This window comes from Pseudochaenichthys georgianus, chromosome 6 (genome assembly GCF_902827115.2).
Source record: "Pseudochaenichthys georgianus chromosome 6, fPseGeo1.2, whole genome shotgun sequence".
Lineage (NCBI taxonomy): Eukaryota > Metazoa > Chordata > Actinopteri > Perciformes > Channichthyidae > Pseudochaenichthys > Pseudochaenichthys georgianus.
Genome location: NC_047508.1, coordinates 25937796 through 25956915, shown reverse-complemented (window position 1 = coordinate 25956915; position 19120 = coordinate 25937796). Strand labels below are relative to the sequence as shown.

General features: G+C 44.6%; 1 protein-coding gene across 1 annotated transcript; it reads right to left on the bottom strand.

The window, feature by feature from the left end:
- Positions 1-215: 215 nt before the first annotated feature.
- Positions 216-2560, bottom strand: LOC117448477 (E3 SUMO-protein ligase ZBED1-like). The gene is made up of 3 exons (XM_034085792.1): positions 2134-2560; positions 766-1391; positions 216-629 (listed from the first exon to the last, which is right to left on the bottom strand). The coding sequence occupies exons 1-3, from the start codon at positions 2558-2560 to the stop codon at positions 216-218; spliced, it is 1467 nt and encodes a 488-aa protein (XP_033941683.1).
- Positions 2561-19120: the final 16560 nt, after the last annotated feature.

The window sequence follows — 19120 nt, the reverse complement described above, 5'->3', positions numbered from 1 at the left end:
GTACAATACATTTAAACAGACAACATTTCAACACGAATTCCACCAGCCTGGCTGTGTGGTCATTACAGATTCTAATCTAATCTAATTTGTCACTCTTGTAACACAAACATAACTTAACTAAAGGATTAACTTAAATACTGCAGTCAGTACTGAATATAAAAACGGAACAGAACATAAAGTTACAGCTTCAGAATAGCTGCCTAGCTGCCTAGCTACTAGCACAGTCCATCTACTGCACTAAGATTCTTGGCTAAGAACACCAACATGTCGACATTCTGAGGTTTCAGGGAGGAACGCTGGCAAGTTACAATGTTCCCCCCTGTACTGAAAGCCCTTTCTGAAGGGCTACTGGTCGCAGTAATACATAAGTATTTCCTGGCCAGCATGGACAATCTTGGGTATTGTCCCTTGTTGTTATTCCACCACTTTAAGGGGTCATCTTCGCTGTCGATATTTCTTGAGAGTAGATATGCGCCTAGTTCCATGTCGACAACTTGCTCGACTTCAGGTGCAGCTGCCTCGTTCCCCTTTCCTACTTTAAAAAAGCTGCCTAAGGTCTTTCTCTTCTTCCCACCAGGGGGGGGCGTGGCACTGGAGGAAGCTGTGGTGGGAGTGAGGCTGAGACTCTCCTTGAAAAGGGAAAATAGAATTTAATAAAAAGGTTAACCTTAATATTCTACACTTGATAACTTAAGTAATATCTCAGCAGTTAAATACTAAGGTTGATAAACTAAATAAATGTTCCCAATTAATATAAACAGTTACCATAGTAACGATGCTAGTCATCTCATCCTTCAGTCTGGTCTTGACAGTGGTTTTGTTGTCCTCGCTGACATAGTCCAGTTTGAACCTTGGATCCAGACTTGTAGCTATGTCGAGCAGCGCCTGTGTCTTTGGATCACTGTACTTCTCCTGAAGGTACTGCAGGATGGTTGTTTTAATCGAGCGAGCGAGTGCAGGGTCGTCTTCCTTCACTGCCATCAGTGATTCGAAGAGGTGGAGGACTGGCTTCACAGAGGAGACAGACACATATTGCTCCCCTGAGAGCGCATCTGTGAATTCTGCCAGTGGTGTTAGTGTCTTGTCAATCACCTCAAGAACCTGTATGTCTTGCCATGTCAGAATGTTACCTCTAGCGAACTTGTTCCGGTCAGTGTTCCGGGCGAGAACTCGTGTAATGGCCTCTTGTTGTTCAAGGACCCTGTTGACCATAGCTAGACGGGATCCCCATCTTGTTTGGCACTCCGTTTTGAGCTTGTGGTCAGGTAGATTGAGGTCCTTTTGTGCTTGTGCAAGCTCTCTCTTCCGCTTCCAGCTGTGGCTGAAGCAGCTCACTATCTTTTTGCAGACCCCCATAGCACGGCTGATTCGTTCATCTTTCATTGAATTCTCTAGAGAGAGAGAGAAACAATGTTCAACTTTGCTGTAAAAACATGACAACAAAATAATGGTTTAAAATGGTAAAAAAAAATATATATACATATAACAGTAATTCATTAAGGCATAGCTAAAATGTAATGCACAGTAAAATCCTCACTATAGGGCATAGCAGTGGCAGCCATGTTCTGGTTTTCCATCATTCCAGACCCCATACATTTTTCCCATAGAGATTTTGTAAAATATTTATATCAATTAATGTAAGCCTAGAATCAAGCCATCCAGGATACTGGTGAATCATGACCATAATACATTTGATTCTATGAAAAATGAATGAATATTTAATTATATGATATTCTACATTTAATAAATACCCTTTGTTTTGCGGTTTTAACTTCTTTTTTTCCACAAAATAAAACGTGTTATGGTCATGAATCACCAGTATCCTGGATGGCTTGATTCTAGGCTTAAAATAATTTATATAAATATTTTTGGAAATCTCTAAGGGAAAAATGTATGGGGTCTGGAAAGATGGAATAAAAAAAATGGCCTATTCATTTAAGCCTGAGTATAAATATATACCCAAATGGCGGGGGGTACTATAATATTTAGACTATACATTACAATTTAAAATGGTGGTAATTAGTTTAAATACATAAACATGTTCAGTACAATATTGACAGTTAATTTAACTCTACACTCTCAGACTTAAATGAACAGAGGACTTTACTGTGGGATGGATTGTACTCAGCTCACCTATAGCCAGATGTAGCCTGTGGCCAAAACACTGGAGCCTTGTCCAGTTGTTTATGTCGGATGCTTTTATGATGTTTGATCCACTATCTGTAGTGATGCACACCATCCTTTTCGGATCCAAGCTCCAGGACTGGAGACTTTCCATTAGTCCCACTGCAATTTCGTCGCCCGTGTGGTCCACGGGGAAGAAAGCTGTCTGTAGGCACCGACTTTTCATGGTGAAATCACTGGTGATGAAATGCACCGTCAGGCTCATATATGGTTCCATGGTACGACTGGACCACAGGTCAGTTGTTGTCGCAAAGTGCTGGACATCTTTCAGTTCTGTCTCGACTGTGGTTCGAGTCTTGTAGTACATGGCAGGCAATGCAGTACGTGAAAAGTAGTTGCGGGAAGGCACTGAGTACCGCTTATCCAGCATCTTCATCAAGTTCTTGAACCCTTCATTTTGAACTGTATTTATTGATGCCATATCCTTAGCCAAGTAAAAGGTGATGGCTTTCGTTATCTCTTTGTGCCTTCGTGAGCTGTGTGAATATAGTGTTCCGTTGAATAACGTTTGGCTTATGGATGTTTGCGTCGTTGTCTGTGGGTTTGATATTTGTTTCGGGTTGTCCTTCTTTGCTAAAGCATATTGTATTTTATGGTGACGTTGCAGGTGATTTAATAGGTTTGTGGTGTTACCTGACGTCGTTGCGACGATGCGAGAACAATGCTTACAGTGGACGACTTTTTGTAAGTCATCATCAGGATCAAATCCAAAAAAGTTCCACACACTGGATGAATGTGGTCCTTTTTTCGGCACAAGCACAACTTTCCTCTCGCCAGAGTCGCCACCGGGATTTTCATCGGTGTCATTGTCCTCGACCTCCTCGTCACTCATTTCTGTGTCACTCATTTCTGTTTTTCATGTAATCAGTGCTAATGCTAACGCTTCTGTAAACATACTGCCGGCTCCTGCCCTCACGTGTTGCAGTCAGTGAGTGTTGCCAGGTATACTTATTATAAGCCACATTGGGATAATCTTTCTGTAAAGTTGCTTGGTAGTAAGTAATAATGGTTGTTGCGGTTGTGAGATTGTAGATAGGTTATTTTCAAATAGCCGACCCGACATATATAGGTTTAAAGTGCTCTTTTGCGCTTGTTTTCATAGACCTGGTTGCTTATTCCTTCCGCAAAAACTGGCAACCCTAGTGGCTGCAGCGTTAACAGCACTGCATGAGAGGAGGAGAGACAGACAGAACACTACCATTTGCATGCGATCATGGTACTTTAATGTTAAATGTATAGAGTATATTTGCTTTACATCGTTTATGTATAATTGACATTGCAAGTTGGTATTATTCAGAAGCAAAATAATAAAAAATTAAAAAAAATTAAATCAGCATGACGTCATAGGATCGCCGTAATTTAGAAATGAGATCGCATAGGTGTCTGAATCGAGATCACGATCTTTTTTCGATTAATCGTGCAGCCCTAATCAGGACCAAAACCTCTCTCCATCAGGACCAGAACCTCTCGGCACCTCAACAAGGCCCGCCCCCCCACTGACACTTTACCTCAGCCACAACGCAGACTCTGCATGGAGATCACAGGATGGTAAATAATGCAATGTTTAAATATTGCTTACTGCCCATATTTTATATTCTATAATTTACTGCATTCTATTTCTTAATATAGTTCGCTATCTGTGTAGTTTTTTATTTGTATGTACGACACCTCCTCATACGTGTGAACATACCTGGCAATAAACCCGTTTCTAATTCTGATCTTTTTGTCCTCTAGGTTGCACTGCCACGTCTACAGTAGCGCAGAATGGACAGAGGAAACATGATTGGGCCTCAAGTTTTTTGCAGCCAATATACATTATCCTACAAACTTGGGATAGGAGGGTGAGTGAACAAGTTATCTATTGGTTGGAACCTACAGTACATCCCCATTGTTAGACGTACTAAATCCTGCACACTGCTCCTTCACATTGACAATGTGAACATATGTCGCCATTTCTGTTATTTTCAGTTGAGAATGTTTCAAAGTAATCTTAAAAAATTCAACTTACTTTTTGTTTCTACTGTTTATAAGTATGTTTAAATATGAAATGCTGTATTCATTAGTTGTACTATAATTCTACAAATATTTTTATATTTTAAGTTTTCAGAGTAATTGTTTCCTACAGAACATTTTGTGATGTCATTTTGTTGAACCTGTTTGATTGGAAAATGTTAGAAAAAAGCTGTAAAATAACAGTATTCTAGCTTTTTAGGTTCTGTATTTATTTTAGTGTTTGATCATACAAATCTAATAAAAGAAAATGTAAAAAATTGTTTTTCTCATCAGAACTTTATTTAAGGTATTTTAATGTAACATTTTAAGACAATGGATTTTGAAAAGAGAGGAAAGTTTCCTCTAAAATCTTTAAGGACAATTTCTGTATACTAATTGCTTTTGCACTTTATTTCAGTTAAAGTATTTTTACTTTTATTTTTATGGTTTTTGTTTGGCAGCCTGCTGCCAGTCATTTGACCGTTTTTTTTAGTGCTGTACTTTTATTAAACGTTATTGACTGTAAAAAGAGCAGATACATCTGTAAAACCTGTAAAATCTTTAAGGACAATTCCCGTAAATTAATGTTATAAATTCTGCAGAACAATTTTATAGAAAACAATAGCAATTTTCTATAGGATTCTATAGATTATTTTGCAGAATCTATAGTAAAATCCATAGGTAAATTCTATCGAATATTTGCCAATATCCTGCAGTATATTCTACAGAAATTCTATAGAAACATCAATAGATTCTATAGAATATAGGTCACAAATGCTATGGTATTCTACAATCTACAGTGTATATTTTCTATACTATAGTATTCTATAGATTATTTCCCAGAATCTATAGTAAAACACGTAGGCAATTTCTATAGTATATCCGCAAAAATCCTGTAGTATTCTACAGAAATTTTCTATAGAATTTGTCCATAGATTATTCTATAGATTATTTCCCAGAATCTATAGTAAAACACGTAGGCAATTTCTATAGTATATCCGCAAAAATCCTGTAGTATTCTACAGAAATTTTCTATAGAATTTGTCCATAGATTTTTCTATAGTATTCTATAGATTTTTTTGCTAAGGTATCCTTTCTACAGGACTTGATTGATAAACACAGAGCTTTCTCTACGATCAAAGTGTACCTGGCTGCTATTACTGCATGCCATGTGGGCTTTGAGGGAAAGACGGCTAGCCAACATCCTTTGGTCTGCCGTTTTATGAAAGGGGCTCGCAGGCTCCTCCCTGTTTCCAGGTCACTGGTGCCCTTATGGGACTTGGCAGTGGTTTTAGATGGGCTCACTCTAACCCCATTTGAACCCCTTGAAGAAGCTGACATGAAGCACTTGTCACTCAAGACAGTGCTGTTACTGGCCTTGGCATCCGGCAAGCGAGTCAGTGACATTCATGCGCTATCTGTACATCCTTCATGCACTCAGTTCGCCCCAGGGCAAATGAGAGTGTTGTTGAAGCCCAACCCTGCCTTTATACCTAAGGTGGTTGGTTCATGTACCCCAATTGACATTGAGGCATTTCCTCCGCCGCTGTGTTCCTCCGGGGAACAGCAGCCGGATTTGCTGTGTCCAGTCCGTGCTTTACACACCTATATGGACAGATCAAAAGAGTTTCGTCATAATGACCAACTCTTTGTGTCCTGGGCTAACCCTCAGAAGGGCAAGCCCGTTACTAAGCAACGGCTCTCCCACTGGATTGTGGAGGCGATTGCTTTGGCCTATACGAGTCAGGATTTGCAGGCACCTTCGGGTCTGCATGCTCATTCGACTCAAGGGTGTTTCCATCCAAGACATTTGTGCAGCAGCCACGCAAAAACTATAGGTTACTTACGTAACCCCAGTTCTCAGAGTAACATGTAGTGAGATGTCTCACCAGACGGCCCTCCTTGCTATGGTGAAGCGAGAAGAGGTGCTTATTTTGAATGACGCATGCGACGTAGCGCAAGCTACTTATAGGGGGTGGATTCCCTGACGCTGACATCAAGATCACCAGCCAATCAGGATTGGCGTAATGAGATTGATGCTTCTGTTTGCTCCGCGATGAGGCGCATCCCATAGTGAGACATCTCACTACATGTTACTCTGAAAATAAAAAACAAGATAATAAAGTAAACAGGTATAAAATACTATATGACAGTAAAAAAAAGTTGTTATTAATAAACAAGAATACAGTTTTTTATTTTAAAGAAAATTCAGATTGAACATAGTAAAAAACTGTAAATTATAGTGTCCGTCCAAAAAAATGTGTTTACTTATAGTGAAAACTACCCTTGGATGATGGTAAGGTAGACTAAAAGCTTTAGGAATCCAAAGTACAACATATAATAAGTACCCTGTATCAAGATTGATGCACAACAAGTTACATTTGACCTTTTTAGAGAGGTTTAGCAAAACAAACTCCACCTCTGAGGTGATTTGGGTGGAAATGGGGGTTTTACCGTTTCTCTGGAACCCAATGGTCGATTTTGGTGATTGACATCTCTTTCTGACCGTTAGAGCCAATATAATCGAGGGGGAATCTCCCCACTCACACACAGTTTAAAACAAAAAGGTGTGGGCTTCGCGCACACAGTTTTGCACCAGAGTGAAGCTGTCTCCAGGTCTGACTTCTAGAAACGGAAACGCAGGTTTATTGCTTAAGGATTATCAGAAATCATTTCAAAGGGACACATACACATTGGATTAACCTATGGATTAACTTCAGCAGCGTTTTTATCGTTGTAATGCCATTGAAGACGACCAGACTACGACACAGGTGGGCCATGTTAGCGTTTTTAGCTACCTAGAGCCATATGTTTTGATGTCTGTTCTTGTTATTATCTCCATGAGTTCGTATAATTGAGTGATAATGAGAGTACCCTTTGATTCTGTGTCACCTCACGATGTGAAACGATGGTTTGGATGTGCAGCAAAGATAAATAATAAGGTTTTGTGAGTGAATTTCGGTGCAGTCATCTGTTAGCATTTTTCGCTCGTTGCTAATTCAGAGGCTCAGCGTTAGCATTGTGGGGTTTTTTTGAAAAAAAAAAAAAAATGATCAGTTAGATGAGTTTCTTCCCGTTACATGGATATAAAACATTCATAGTTTATTAAATGAACATTCCCTCAGACACTGTTTCCTGCAAGATGTTGCGGCAGTGCCCCGGTACCGGGGGCTCTCGGGCTTAACAGGTTAATGTTGCTCTCAAAGTGCACCAGATTGATGCTTTTGTGAGCATTGGGTTGAGAGGTCATGTGTTGTGATCATGCGCAGTCTGTCCGGCTGTGGAAAAGGAGAGTGTGGTGTGACACGACAATAATAAATGGAGGCGCTGTCTGTGACGCTCCAAAAAGTACTAAGTTCCTGAGTTCTTGTTACACAGAAGTATCTTTGAAGCCTTAACACCTCGGACGTTACATTGGTGGCAGGTATCGGAGTGTGTTTTATCTGCTCTTGGATTATTTTTTTCTGTGGACAATTACTGGACTTTCTGGTCGGCTCTGCTGGCTAGCTGTGCTAACGGTGCTAGCGCCGAAGCATCATGTTCGCGGTGGAATGAAGAGTGACGGCGATATGGAAGGCGATTATAACGGATGTACTGCTTCTTGGACTGAGTAATGATATTAAAGTGGAGCTGCCACCGATGTTTAGGGGCGACGGCCAGAGGCAGTTCGCTATGTGGATAAGACAGTTTGAAGCCGCTGTTCGTGCTCAGACGAGGGGTGCTAGGGGCACGAGCTACGCAGCTACCTTGCTGAACATTCTACCTACCAGACTGGACAGTACAGCTTTCCTGCTGTGGGACAGCTTGCCGGCCGATGTGCAGTGTGATTACGAACGTGTGAAGGAGAAGCTGGCAGAGGCTTTTGGCCAGAAACAGTTCCTGCTTTATTTATTTCCAGACGTGTGTATCTGCACGGCCCCGCCAGGTGAACGAATGTTTGGAGGTGTATGCGGCGGACATTTCCAGACTCGTGGCTAAGACTTTTCCCGATTATGACTTTGCTGCAGTGAATGGTGAGACGTTTTTTGGCTGGCCTTGATCCTGCACTTCAAGCAAAATGCCATGAACAGGGGGTGACTGATATGGAGGAGGCGTTGATAATTGCTGGGCGTTGTGAGCAGGCCAGGCAGGCAATGAGGGTGAACACGCCTGGTTTGCCCTACTGTCCTCCGCATCCTGCTGTTGTTGCAGCGCTAAATTCACCATCGGCTGGTGTTTTCGACTGTAATGTTAAAGGTCCCATGTCATGGCCATTTCCACTGATCATAATTCCTTTGTTGAGGTCTACTAGAATAGATTTATACTGTGCAATTTTCCAAACGCACATTGGTTTCGCATACAGCATCTCTGTAAAGTATGTGTATTCAGCAGGATTCACTCTCTCCACTAAACGGCTCATTGCAGCTCTTGCCCCCCCCCCCCCCTCCCTGTGAGCCCAGTGTGCTCCGATTGGTCGGGACCAGTCGGGACGTTGTGAATCGCGCTGAGCTCCGTGGAGGTATGATTTCCTTGTTTAGCGATACACAGCGAAACACAGCCAAACTCATCCTGATCACACACAAAGTCACAGCCGAAGTAAAAACAATAAGTGTGGCTTGATATTGAGTAAGAAAAAGTTTGATAAACGCTGTGAGAATGGGTCTGCAGAGAAAATTTCGCCGCGATCCCAAAGTTCTGTCTGTTATCAGCCTGCAGCCAGGAAGGAGAAATCAGCAGAGCTGCCTGCACTGTATGTGTGTGTGAGGAAGTCCGTGGATTGGTCAATTTGGACCAATCAGCGGGGGCTTAACGTAACGGCTCCGCGGACGTAACGTAACGGCTCCACGGATTGGTCCATTTCGTTCCGGGTACGGATGACATCATGCGTACCCGGAAGAATCAAATGGACAATGACGTATCTCCAACGAGGCGTTTTGGGGAGGTATTGTCTGTGTTAGAGTTTTACTCGCTACAGGGTGTACTTTGAGGGTTTTGACTCTGCAGACCGTTTACATGCATAAAAACCTTCATAACACACAAGGGGACGGGTAATAACCGGAAAAGCATGACATGGGACCTTTAATATCATGGATAAGCTTATAAATGTGGTTGAACGCCTCACCTTGAAGGTGGACAGCTTACAGACTGAGGTGAGAGACTTGAGAGCACATAGCCGTGGAGCTGAGAATGGCAGAGGGAGCTCCGCCGTGACCTGGGATCGTCAGCAGGACCAAGAGGGGCAGAGGGTGCACCGGCGTGCCTGCCACCGTGACTGTGGCGGTTTTGCTTGCAGATCTACCACTGGGGATTCCCACAGGGATGACCGCAGCAGGGGCCGTTCTCCTCAGCGCAGACCGCAGGATGGTTTTGGTGCCAGGGAATGGTCTCCACGTGAGCGGGGAACCCGAGACACCTCTGCGGACTTCTCACCGCGACGACCAGGCAGCAATGTCCCGCAAGGACCACACAGCGCTGGGGAACGTCAGCCAAGGCGTGGAGTGAGGTTTTTGTCTCCTTCTCGGCGGTCACCATCTCCATCCTTGCACGGACGGCTGCAGGGAAACTTCCAGTGACTGGCGTCGAGACCCAGATGCCGGTTTCACCACTACAGGGTCAAATGGACTATTCTGCTGGGAAAACGCCTGCTCGTACATTGGACTCTTGTTCTGTGGGTGAGTCTAAGCCCACAGCCTATGTTAGAGGACTTGTTGAGGGTGTTGATGTTACTGTTTTGATTGACTCTGGGTCCAATGTTTCACTTATTTCTGAGGATTTCAGAATGTCCATATCTGCCTTACGTAAACGTGTGCTAAATACCCAGTACACTTTTTCACGCACAGTAAATGGTCAATTGTTGGACACTCTGGGTACTGTGACTCTTCCCATACAGTTGGGGGGCAAACATTGGGAGCAAGCTGTACATGTAGTGCGAGGGGAAACACAAGCTATTCTGCTGGGGTTTGATTTCATGTTACAGGCTCAAGCTGTTATGGATGTTGGTTGTGGTCTGCTTCACCTGGGGGATGTTGATATTCCTCTCATGCATGCCACAGATTTCATACCAGAATGTTGTAACATCTCTATGTCTGTTGATGCTATTATTCCCCCTTTCAGTGAAATGATTGTCCCAGTTAATGTGGATATTCCCCATACTGCTGGTCTGCCTATTGACTCTTTCTTAGGCTACCTCAGTGGTGGGGGGCACGCCCCCCACTTTGAGAACATGGGGGTCGCAGAGGCATGCCTGGGGGGGCGCAGAGGCATGCCTGGGGAGGCGCGAGAGACCAGGAGGAAAAATTATTATAAAAAAAAAAAACAAATTCATAAATTGAAAAATTATTGATTCGAAAATAATATGATGCAGTACAGTACTATTACGTCTGGGTCTCTGTGTTTCATTAAAGTGTGTGTGTGTGTGTGTGTGTGTGTGTGTGTGTGTGTGTGTGTGTGTGTGTGTGTGTGTGTGTGTGTGTGTGTGTGTGTGTGTGTGTGTGTGTGTGTGTGTGTGTGTGTGTGTGTGTGGAACGAGCCATGTTGTGTGTGTGTGCGAGCGAGAGAGAGCGCACCGGTACCGGAGATCATTGTTGTTAGCTTCTGGTGCTAGCGAGCTACGATAACGGATATAAGGAGTTTTTTCAACAACAAAGTGGAGGAGAGTCCTCTCCTGTCAGACTGAGAGACTCAGTGAACTAAAGGACTCTCTCAGTGTTATCTCAGTGGGTCTCAAATGTTTTGGTCACCATTAATGTAAACAATTATTTCCGAGGCACACGTTTATATGATCATTATAGTTATAAAAAAAAAGAGAGAATAAATGAAAAACAGGTATGAAATGACAGTAAAACAAGAATAACGTTTAAAAATGTGATTTGTAAAATATCCATAAAGCAAAAGTAAATCTGTTTACAGTTCTGTTTAATATGGGTGTTGAGAGATGTATCCATAGATCTCTTCATTTTGCTCTCAAAGTGCACCAGATTGATGCATTTAACTTTAATATTTTAAGATAAATCTTCCCGGGGGAGCTTGCCCCCGGACCCCCCTATGTGAGGTCCACACACCACCTATAAAAATAGCACTTTATCCCTGCTTACGCCTATATGCCGTGAGCTGATTATCGAGCCTTCATTGTAACAGTTGCGGGTACATTGTGTATTTGCGTGGGGAATGTTGCAGTAGAAAATTCCACTGTAGCAACCGGTACATTAATGGGAAACCCTAAAAGTTTGAGCACCCTCTATGAAACGTCAAGCTACTCCACAGCACCCCCAAAATAAGTCTCTGGCGCCGCCACTGAGCCTGACTATTTGTGTTGGGGGGGCCCGACTTTTTTTTTCCTCCAAAGGGGGGGCCTGACAGAAAAAGTTTGAGAACCACTGGGCTACTTGGAGCCTGAGGTGCGTGATAACCTGGGACTTGTGATTGCACGTACAGTCGCACCTGTGACGAATGGATGCACTGTGGCAAGGCTGCTCAACCCGACAGAGAAGGAGTTAAATCTGCACCCCGGCTCCCATTTAGGTGTGTTCCACCATGTTAAGGACTGTGAGCTACTCACCCCCTCTGAGGTTTTCCCCTCTCAGCAGGGGGCTACCCCTCTGCCGGATGTGGCTGGCTTCTTGTTATCTGCTGGACAGAGATTGCAGCTGCAGGCCTTGATGGGGAAACACCAAGGGGTGTTCGGCTCTGGTAAGGGCAGAACAGGAAACACCGGTCTGATCAAACACCGCATACAGACAGGTGATCATTCCCCGGTCAAGCGTCAGGCCTACCGTACTTCGCCAGAAAAACGGAAGGAGATAGGCAGACAGGTTCAGCGCCTGTTGGAGGATGACATAATTGAAGAGAGTTGTAGCCCTTGGTCCGCCCCAGTGGTCCTCGTCAGGAAAAAGAACAACACATGGCGATTCTGCGTGGATTACAGGGGACTCAACTCTGTGACAATAAAGGATTCTCATCCACTGCCACGGGTGGATGACACATTGGACGCATTGGCGGGGACCTTCTGGTTCAGCACCTGACGGTTACTGGCAGGTGGAAGTGGCTGAGGAAGACCGCGAAAAGACAGCATTCACCACTGGCCAGGGCCTATACCAGTTCAAATCCATGCCTATGGGTCTGACCAATGCACCCGCTACCTTCCAGAGGGTTATGGAGCTGGTGTTAAGGGGGCTGCCATGGCACATTTGCATGGTGTATATTGACGATATACTGATTTACAGTAGTTTGTTTGAGGCCCACATGTCTGCTTTGGAGGAGGTCTTCATTCGGATTGGGGCAGCTGGGCTTAGATTGAATGCCAGGAAGTGCCATCTTGCCCGTGATCACGTGGTATTCCTTGGTCACGTCATCTCCGCCGGGGGGCTTCGTCCTGACTCCCGTAACACAGATAAGGTGAAGACTTGGCCAGTTCCACGGTCCGCTACAGAGGTGCGTGCTTTTCTGGGTCTCTGCTCTTATTATAGGAGGTTTGTGAGGAGTTTTGCTCAGCGTGCTGCCCCCCTCAACCATCTGACAGGAAAGGATGTCCTTTTTCAGTGGACGGCGGATTGCCAGGGGGCATTTGAGTTTTTGCGGGATGGTCTTTGTGCCGAACCTATCATGTGTCACCCGGACTTCACCAAGAGTTCCGTGCTGTGTACAGATGCTTCGCAGAATGCTGTGGGGGCTGTGCTATCACAAGAAGTGGATGGCCTGGAGAGAGTGGTGGCCTACGCTAGTCGCTCCCTCACAGCAGCTGAACGGTGTTGGTCTACCTCCGACAGGGAGCTGTGGACGATAGTGTGGGCAGTGCGTAATTTCAGGCATTACTTGGGGACCAGACCCTAATCTTCACTCTGTCACATGATGGCTCCGGTATTAGGAAGCAAGTTTTGGCCTGGCTGGAGCATGGGCAACGGCCCCCTAGATGGAGGTTAAAAGATGCTAGTCGGGGTGTGAAGAGACTTTGGCATGAGTTTCCCCGGCTGACTTTTGTGGAGGGACTTTTATGTAGAGTTGTTTGGCTGTCTGAGGCAGGGCAGTCTGTTGTTGTTCCTGCTGTCTTAGTTCCAGAGGTCCTGGGACACTTGCATGGTGCTCCACTGACTGCTCACCTGGCGTATGAACGCGTTTTGGCACGCGCAAGAAGTGTGTGCTATTGGCCCTCCATGCACAGTGACATTCGATCATGGTGTGACCAATGTTATGCCTGTCAGAGAAGGAAGTCCCCGGTGCGTAAACACCATGCCCCCATGAGAACTTTGCATGCAGTTAGACCTTTCCAGCATGTGGCGGCTGACATACCGGAGTTGCCGGTCACATCAAAAGGCAACCGGTATGTGTTGGTTGTTGAGGACTATTTCACAACATTTGTAAATCTGTATGCCATCCCATTACATTACATTACATTGCATTTAGCTGACGCTTTTATCCAAAGCGACTTACAATAAGTACATTCGACCAGGAAGACACAACCTTGAGGAAAACAGAATCATATAAGAACATCAGGTTTCAAAGAGCCAATCATTTCAAGTGCTGCTCAACTGGCTAAGCCAGTCCTTTATTAGTATATAAGTGCTCTGTTAGCAGTTCTTTGTTAGTCATTCTATCGCTCGAAGTGGAGTCGAAAGAAATGAGTTTTCAGTCTGCGCCGGAAGGTGTGTAAGCTTTCTGCGGTCCTGATTTCAATGGGGAGCTCATTCCACCATTTTGGAGCCAGGATAGCAAACCCACGTGTTTTTGCTGATGGGAACTTGGGTCCCCCTCGCAGCGAGGGTGCAGCGAGTCGTTTGGTTGATGCAGAGCGTAGTGCACGTGCTGGGGTGTACGGTTTAACCATGTCCTGGATGTAGGAAGGGCCAGATCCATTCGCAGCATGGTACGCAAGTACCAGTGTCTTGAAGTGGATTCTAGCAGTTACCGGAAGCCAGTGGAGGGAGCGGAGGAGCGGCGTGGTGTGGGAAAATTTTGGAAGGTTGAAGACCAGACGAGCCGCTGCATTCTGGATGAGCTGCAGAGGTCGGATGGCACATGCAGGTAGACCAGCCAGGAGGGAGTTGCAGTAGTCTAGGCGTGAGGTGACGAGAGCCTGGACCAGAACCTGCGTCGATTTCTGGGTCAGCTGTGGGCGTATCTTCCTGATGTTGAAAAGCGTGTATCTGCAGCAGCGGGTTGTAGCAGCGATGTTTGCAGTAAACGACAGGTTGTTATCTAGGATAACACCCAGATTCCTTGCAGTCTGAGTCGGGGAAACAACAGAGGGGCCGATGTTGATAGTTAGGTCAAGAGAGGGACAATCTTTTCCCGGAAGGAAAAGCACTTCAGTTTTGTCAAGGTTGAGCTTGAGATGATGAGCGGACATCCACTGAGAGATGTCAGCTAAACAAGCAGAGATGCGTGCGACGACCTGGGTCTCTGAGCGGGGAAAGGACAGAATTAATTGGGTGTCGTCAGCGTAGCAGTGGTATGAAAAACCATGCGGGCTAATGACAGATCCGAGCGAGTTTGTGTACAGGGAGAAGAGGAGAGGACCAAGAACAGAGCCCTGAGGGACCCCTGTAGTTAATTGACAAGGGTCGGACTCAGACCCTCTCCAAGTAACCCTGTAGGTGCGGTCTTTGAGGTATGAGGTGAGGAGGGAAAGTGCAGAGCCTGAAACTCCAAGTTCTTGGAGAGTGCGAAGGAGGATCTGATGATTCACCGTGTCGAATGCAGCAGACAGGTCCAACAGGATGAGGACAGAGGAGAGGGAGGCTGCTTTAGCAGTGTGCAGTTCCTCAGTGACAGCAATGAGAGCAGTTTCTGTGGAGTGACCTGCCTTGAAACCAGACTGGTGCGGATCCAGAAGGTTGTTCTGATGGAGATAGCAGGAGAGTTGTTTAAAGACAGCGCGTTCAAGTGTTTTAGACAGGAACGGGAGGAGAGAGACAGGCCTGTAGTTTATAACATCAGACGGGTTGAGAGTGGGTTTCTTCAGGAGAGGGTTTACTCTCGCCTCCTTGAGAGTGTGTGGAAAGTGACCAGAAGTTAGAGAAGTGTTGATGAAATGGGTGAGAAACGGTAGAATATCAGGAGCGATAGTCTGAAGGAGGTTTGAAGGGATAGGGTCCAGAGGACAGGTGGTAGGGCGGGCAGAGGTAATGAGGGTAAGAACCTCACTTGGAGAGAGAGGGGAAAAGAAGGTTAGTGTGCCGGTTGAAGGTGGCTCAGGTGATCCGGCGGTGAGTAGGGGCGATCAAAAAGCCCCCACGGCCGCGGAGTGTCTCTTCCAGAACTACATCTTGGAGCATGGGGTAATGGAAACTCTGTACACGGATATGGGCAGACAGTTCGAATCAGATGTTGTGAGGCATTTGTGTGGCATGTTAGGTGTGAAGAAGACGCACACCACGCCTTACAATCCGAAGTCCGATGGCATGGTAGAGAGGTTTAATAGGACACTTATCGATCAGTTGGTACATATATTGTGGTCAAGAGTGTGTATCTGTATTGTCGTTAGTAAATGTCGTCAAGCGTGGATTAATTAGCAGTAATGTAATTCACACTGTCACCTCTCATTACTTTCACAGTGCAGGATCCCCCCCACACACTTTGAATCCCTCTCTCACCTCTTTCCCCTTTATTTTCCCACTTTTGTGCCTTTTATGCCATCCTCATTTCTACACACATTCTGCACACATCAAAAATCCCAAGCCTGCTCCGTGTTGTGACTGCTTCTTAATTCCTCCTCTTCTTGGTTTTCGTTAACAATGTTACTCTCTTTCTCACTCCCACATCACCTTTCATCACATCAGCATTCCTGTCTCTCAGCACATAAGGCATTATTGTATCTTTCCCATGGTGGACATTATCAATGCTCTTGATGTGCCCTGTTACACCAGCAAGGGAAATGTCCTTTAATGTTATTTGAATCACCTCAATCAGTGGATTCCCTTGTAAAGCCACTTAAGATCTACTTTGGCCAATTGCACACTGTCCTTACAATGCTTACACACAAGAAAACGGAGTGCCCGAGAGTCCAGTAAGAAAAAAAATACATCTTACTCCAACTGAACAAAGACAAAACAGAGATCATTGTTTCTGGAGCAAAGAAGGACCGATTAAAAGTAATCGCAGAGCTTCAGTCGGCAGACTACAAAACCACTAATAAAGCCAGACATCTAGGTGTAGTGATGGACTCAGACCTGAATTTCAACAGCCACATTACAACAGTCATTAGGTCTGCTTATTATCACCTGAAGAATATATCGAAGATTAAAAAACTAATGTCACAACTAGGGCTGGGCGATTTTTTCGGTTTTAACGATTAACTTTTTATTAATTTTTACATTTTTACTTTCCTACGGTTTGTGAAATGGCTGAACCAAAAAAATCGCGATTTAAAAACATTTCTAGACTCCGCAGATTTGTTTTGCTTTAAGGGACTCCGTAGTAGCTTACTCTCTCACTTTCCAGAACGCGCACACAACTCAGCCACATTGCCTGTGACCAGGGGCACCGCCAGGGATTTTGGGCCCCATGAAAATATATCACATTGGGCCCCACCACCAGGCACAGGCCACTTTGTTTATAAATGACCTCGAGGGCCGTACGAAATGGTCTAGCGGTCCGTATACGGCCCGGGGGCCGGAGGTTCCCCACCCCTGCTTTAATATAATAACATTAGTATTAATATCATAACCAAAATGTCGGTGATTAACATTTTGTTTACAGACTGATCACTCAATGCTTCAAACGGTCCATCATCCTAAATAGACTAAAAGCAGTTTTTTGTTTTATATAGATCATTAGCTATGTGGGAAAATACTGTGTTTGAAATGTATAATTTAAATTAGATGTTAGCTTTTTGTTATATATATATATTGTATTCCAGTTTCCCTTCAGATATGTTAAGTGGCATTCAACACAATGCTGCTCACCTCCTTCAGTTGGGAGAAAAGCTGGTTCAGGTTCAGCCTTATGGGGGGGACAGGGCTGCTGAGCCTAAAGATGGATCTGTTGGACCTGGTACCAGGGGGAGGGACAACTGATTTAGTATGAATAGGCGCTACAAATGTGCCTGCATTTATTAAAGGTAGGTAGGTAAGAATGGAGAAACCAGCTCGAGTGCGCTAGAATTTGAAAGTACACAACCGAAAAAAATCTGCCCCTTCCTTCAGAGTTCCTTACAGAGCCCCTCCTCCAACGAACGCGCACATGACCAATGAGGGCACGAGATAAGTTTGTGCACAGATGGAAGGCTGACAGGCAGGCAGGCCATCCAGTTACTTTAGCCGGACCGGCTCAGATGATTGGTCGTGCTTTTTACAGCGCCACGGCTTCCACAGATGAATTTTTTTGTAATTATTGTCAAAGCATTTAATATATTCATTGCTATCGGGATGTTAAGAGCATTCCATGGAATATAACAAAAATGGCTTCTGAAGTGAATTACCTACCCTACCTTTAAATATCAGCTAAAAGAGCAGTGAAATTAAAGACCTCTGCATTTTCTGTAAAGATATTAACAGTACTTAATGTCAGCTTAGTAAACAAAAAAACATTAGCTAACAGACTAATTTCCACCACTCATGGACCACACCCACCTTTTCTTGTGAAAAACTGGGTGACATACTGTCGATCCTTTAGTCCCTCTCTCTTGTCTTTCTCTCCTTTCTCTTCTTTTCTTAGAGCCTGACTTTGTTGGTCGTTGAAACATGGTACAACACACGTATGTAGGCTAAGTACTAGCATCCCTCCTCACATGCTTTCACTCTCTGCAAGTGCCGGTGCCGCACCGCGTTTGGAGGCAGGACCAAACCATTACACGTAAATAGAAGGGGGTGTACAGAGGCTTTGGGTAATTAACTTTTGGTAGAAAATAAGTTAAATGAATCGTAAGTTTAATGAGTAATTTATCAATATAATATTCTATTAATGTTAATTATTGAGAATTGATGAAAGGTTACTTACATATGTTTTCTTAATGTTCTGAACATTTTGGGGCCCCTGTCAGTCACGGGCCCTTAGAATCGTCCTAACTTTTCACCCCCTTACGGCGCCCCTGCCTGTGACAACCCGATCTGCAGCGCTGCCCGATCTGCTGTTGTTATGCTGTGTTCGTTATTCTCGCGTCCAGGAGAGAAGCTTTAAAATTAGACTAAATGGAGTCTCTGAGAAGGTTCAAATGGTGCTTTAATTAAAAAAGGCGCGGGTATGTTACAAGCAGGGTGTTGTTCAGTCGAAAAAACAGCTGAGTTCTGGCTCTCGTGAGCGAAGGGAAGAGAGCGAGCTCCACCTCTCCAGCTGTTATATCGCTGCTGGGGGCCGGCCCTCCACGTCTCCAATATTCGTTGTTGAGCATAACAGAGGACTCAGACATTGTACATTAAATATATAACTAAACACGCCTTTTCTCCTCCTTATCTCTTTCATGACTTTTCATTTAATATGGTTTTGAACGCTGTAATCAATACTCCAAAAAATACAGGAAATACTTGGCTGGTTTCATTTCTGGTAGTTCCGGATGTTGTCTCATGCTACCCACGTCTGTAAACAAACGGCACTGACAGTGGCCCTTTCTCATTTCTAGAACTCCCCTCCTCGACTCCCCTCCTCGACTCCTATCCTCGATACTTAGTCCCGCCCACAGGAAATGCGAGCGGAGGAGTCGAGGAGGGGAACCAAGGAGAGAGGAGGGGAAGCAGCGGGCGGTTAGAGAAATGAGAACTCCTCTCCTCTGAGCGGTCATTTTAAAGAGACGTCCATTAATGATGACAGAAGGCACAGCAGCCCTCTGTCTGATGGACAGATGTGTTCATGATGACTTATATATTTACTTTGATTCATTCACAGTGCGGTATAATGAGACAATAACAGGCTACAGATGCGGACACGCACACACACATATGAATGTATATATTTATATAAATATATACATTTTCAGAATCAAACAGAGCACTCTCATAATAACGTAACACTATCAGAGACTGGATATATCCCCCCC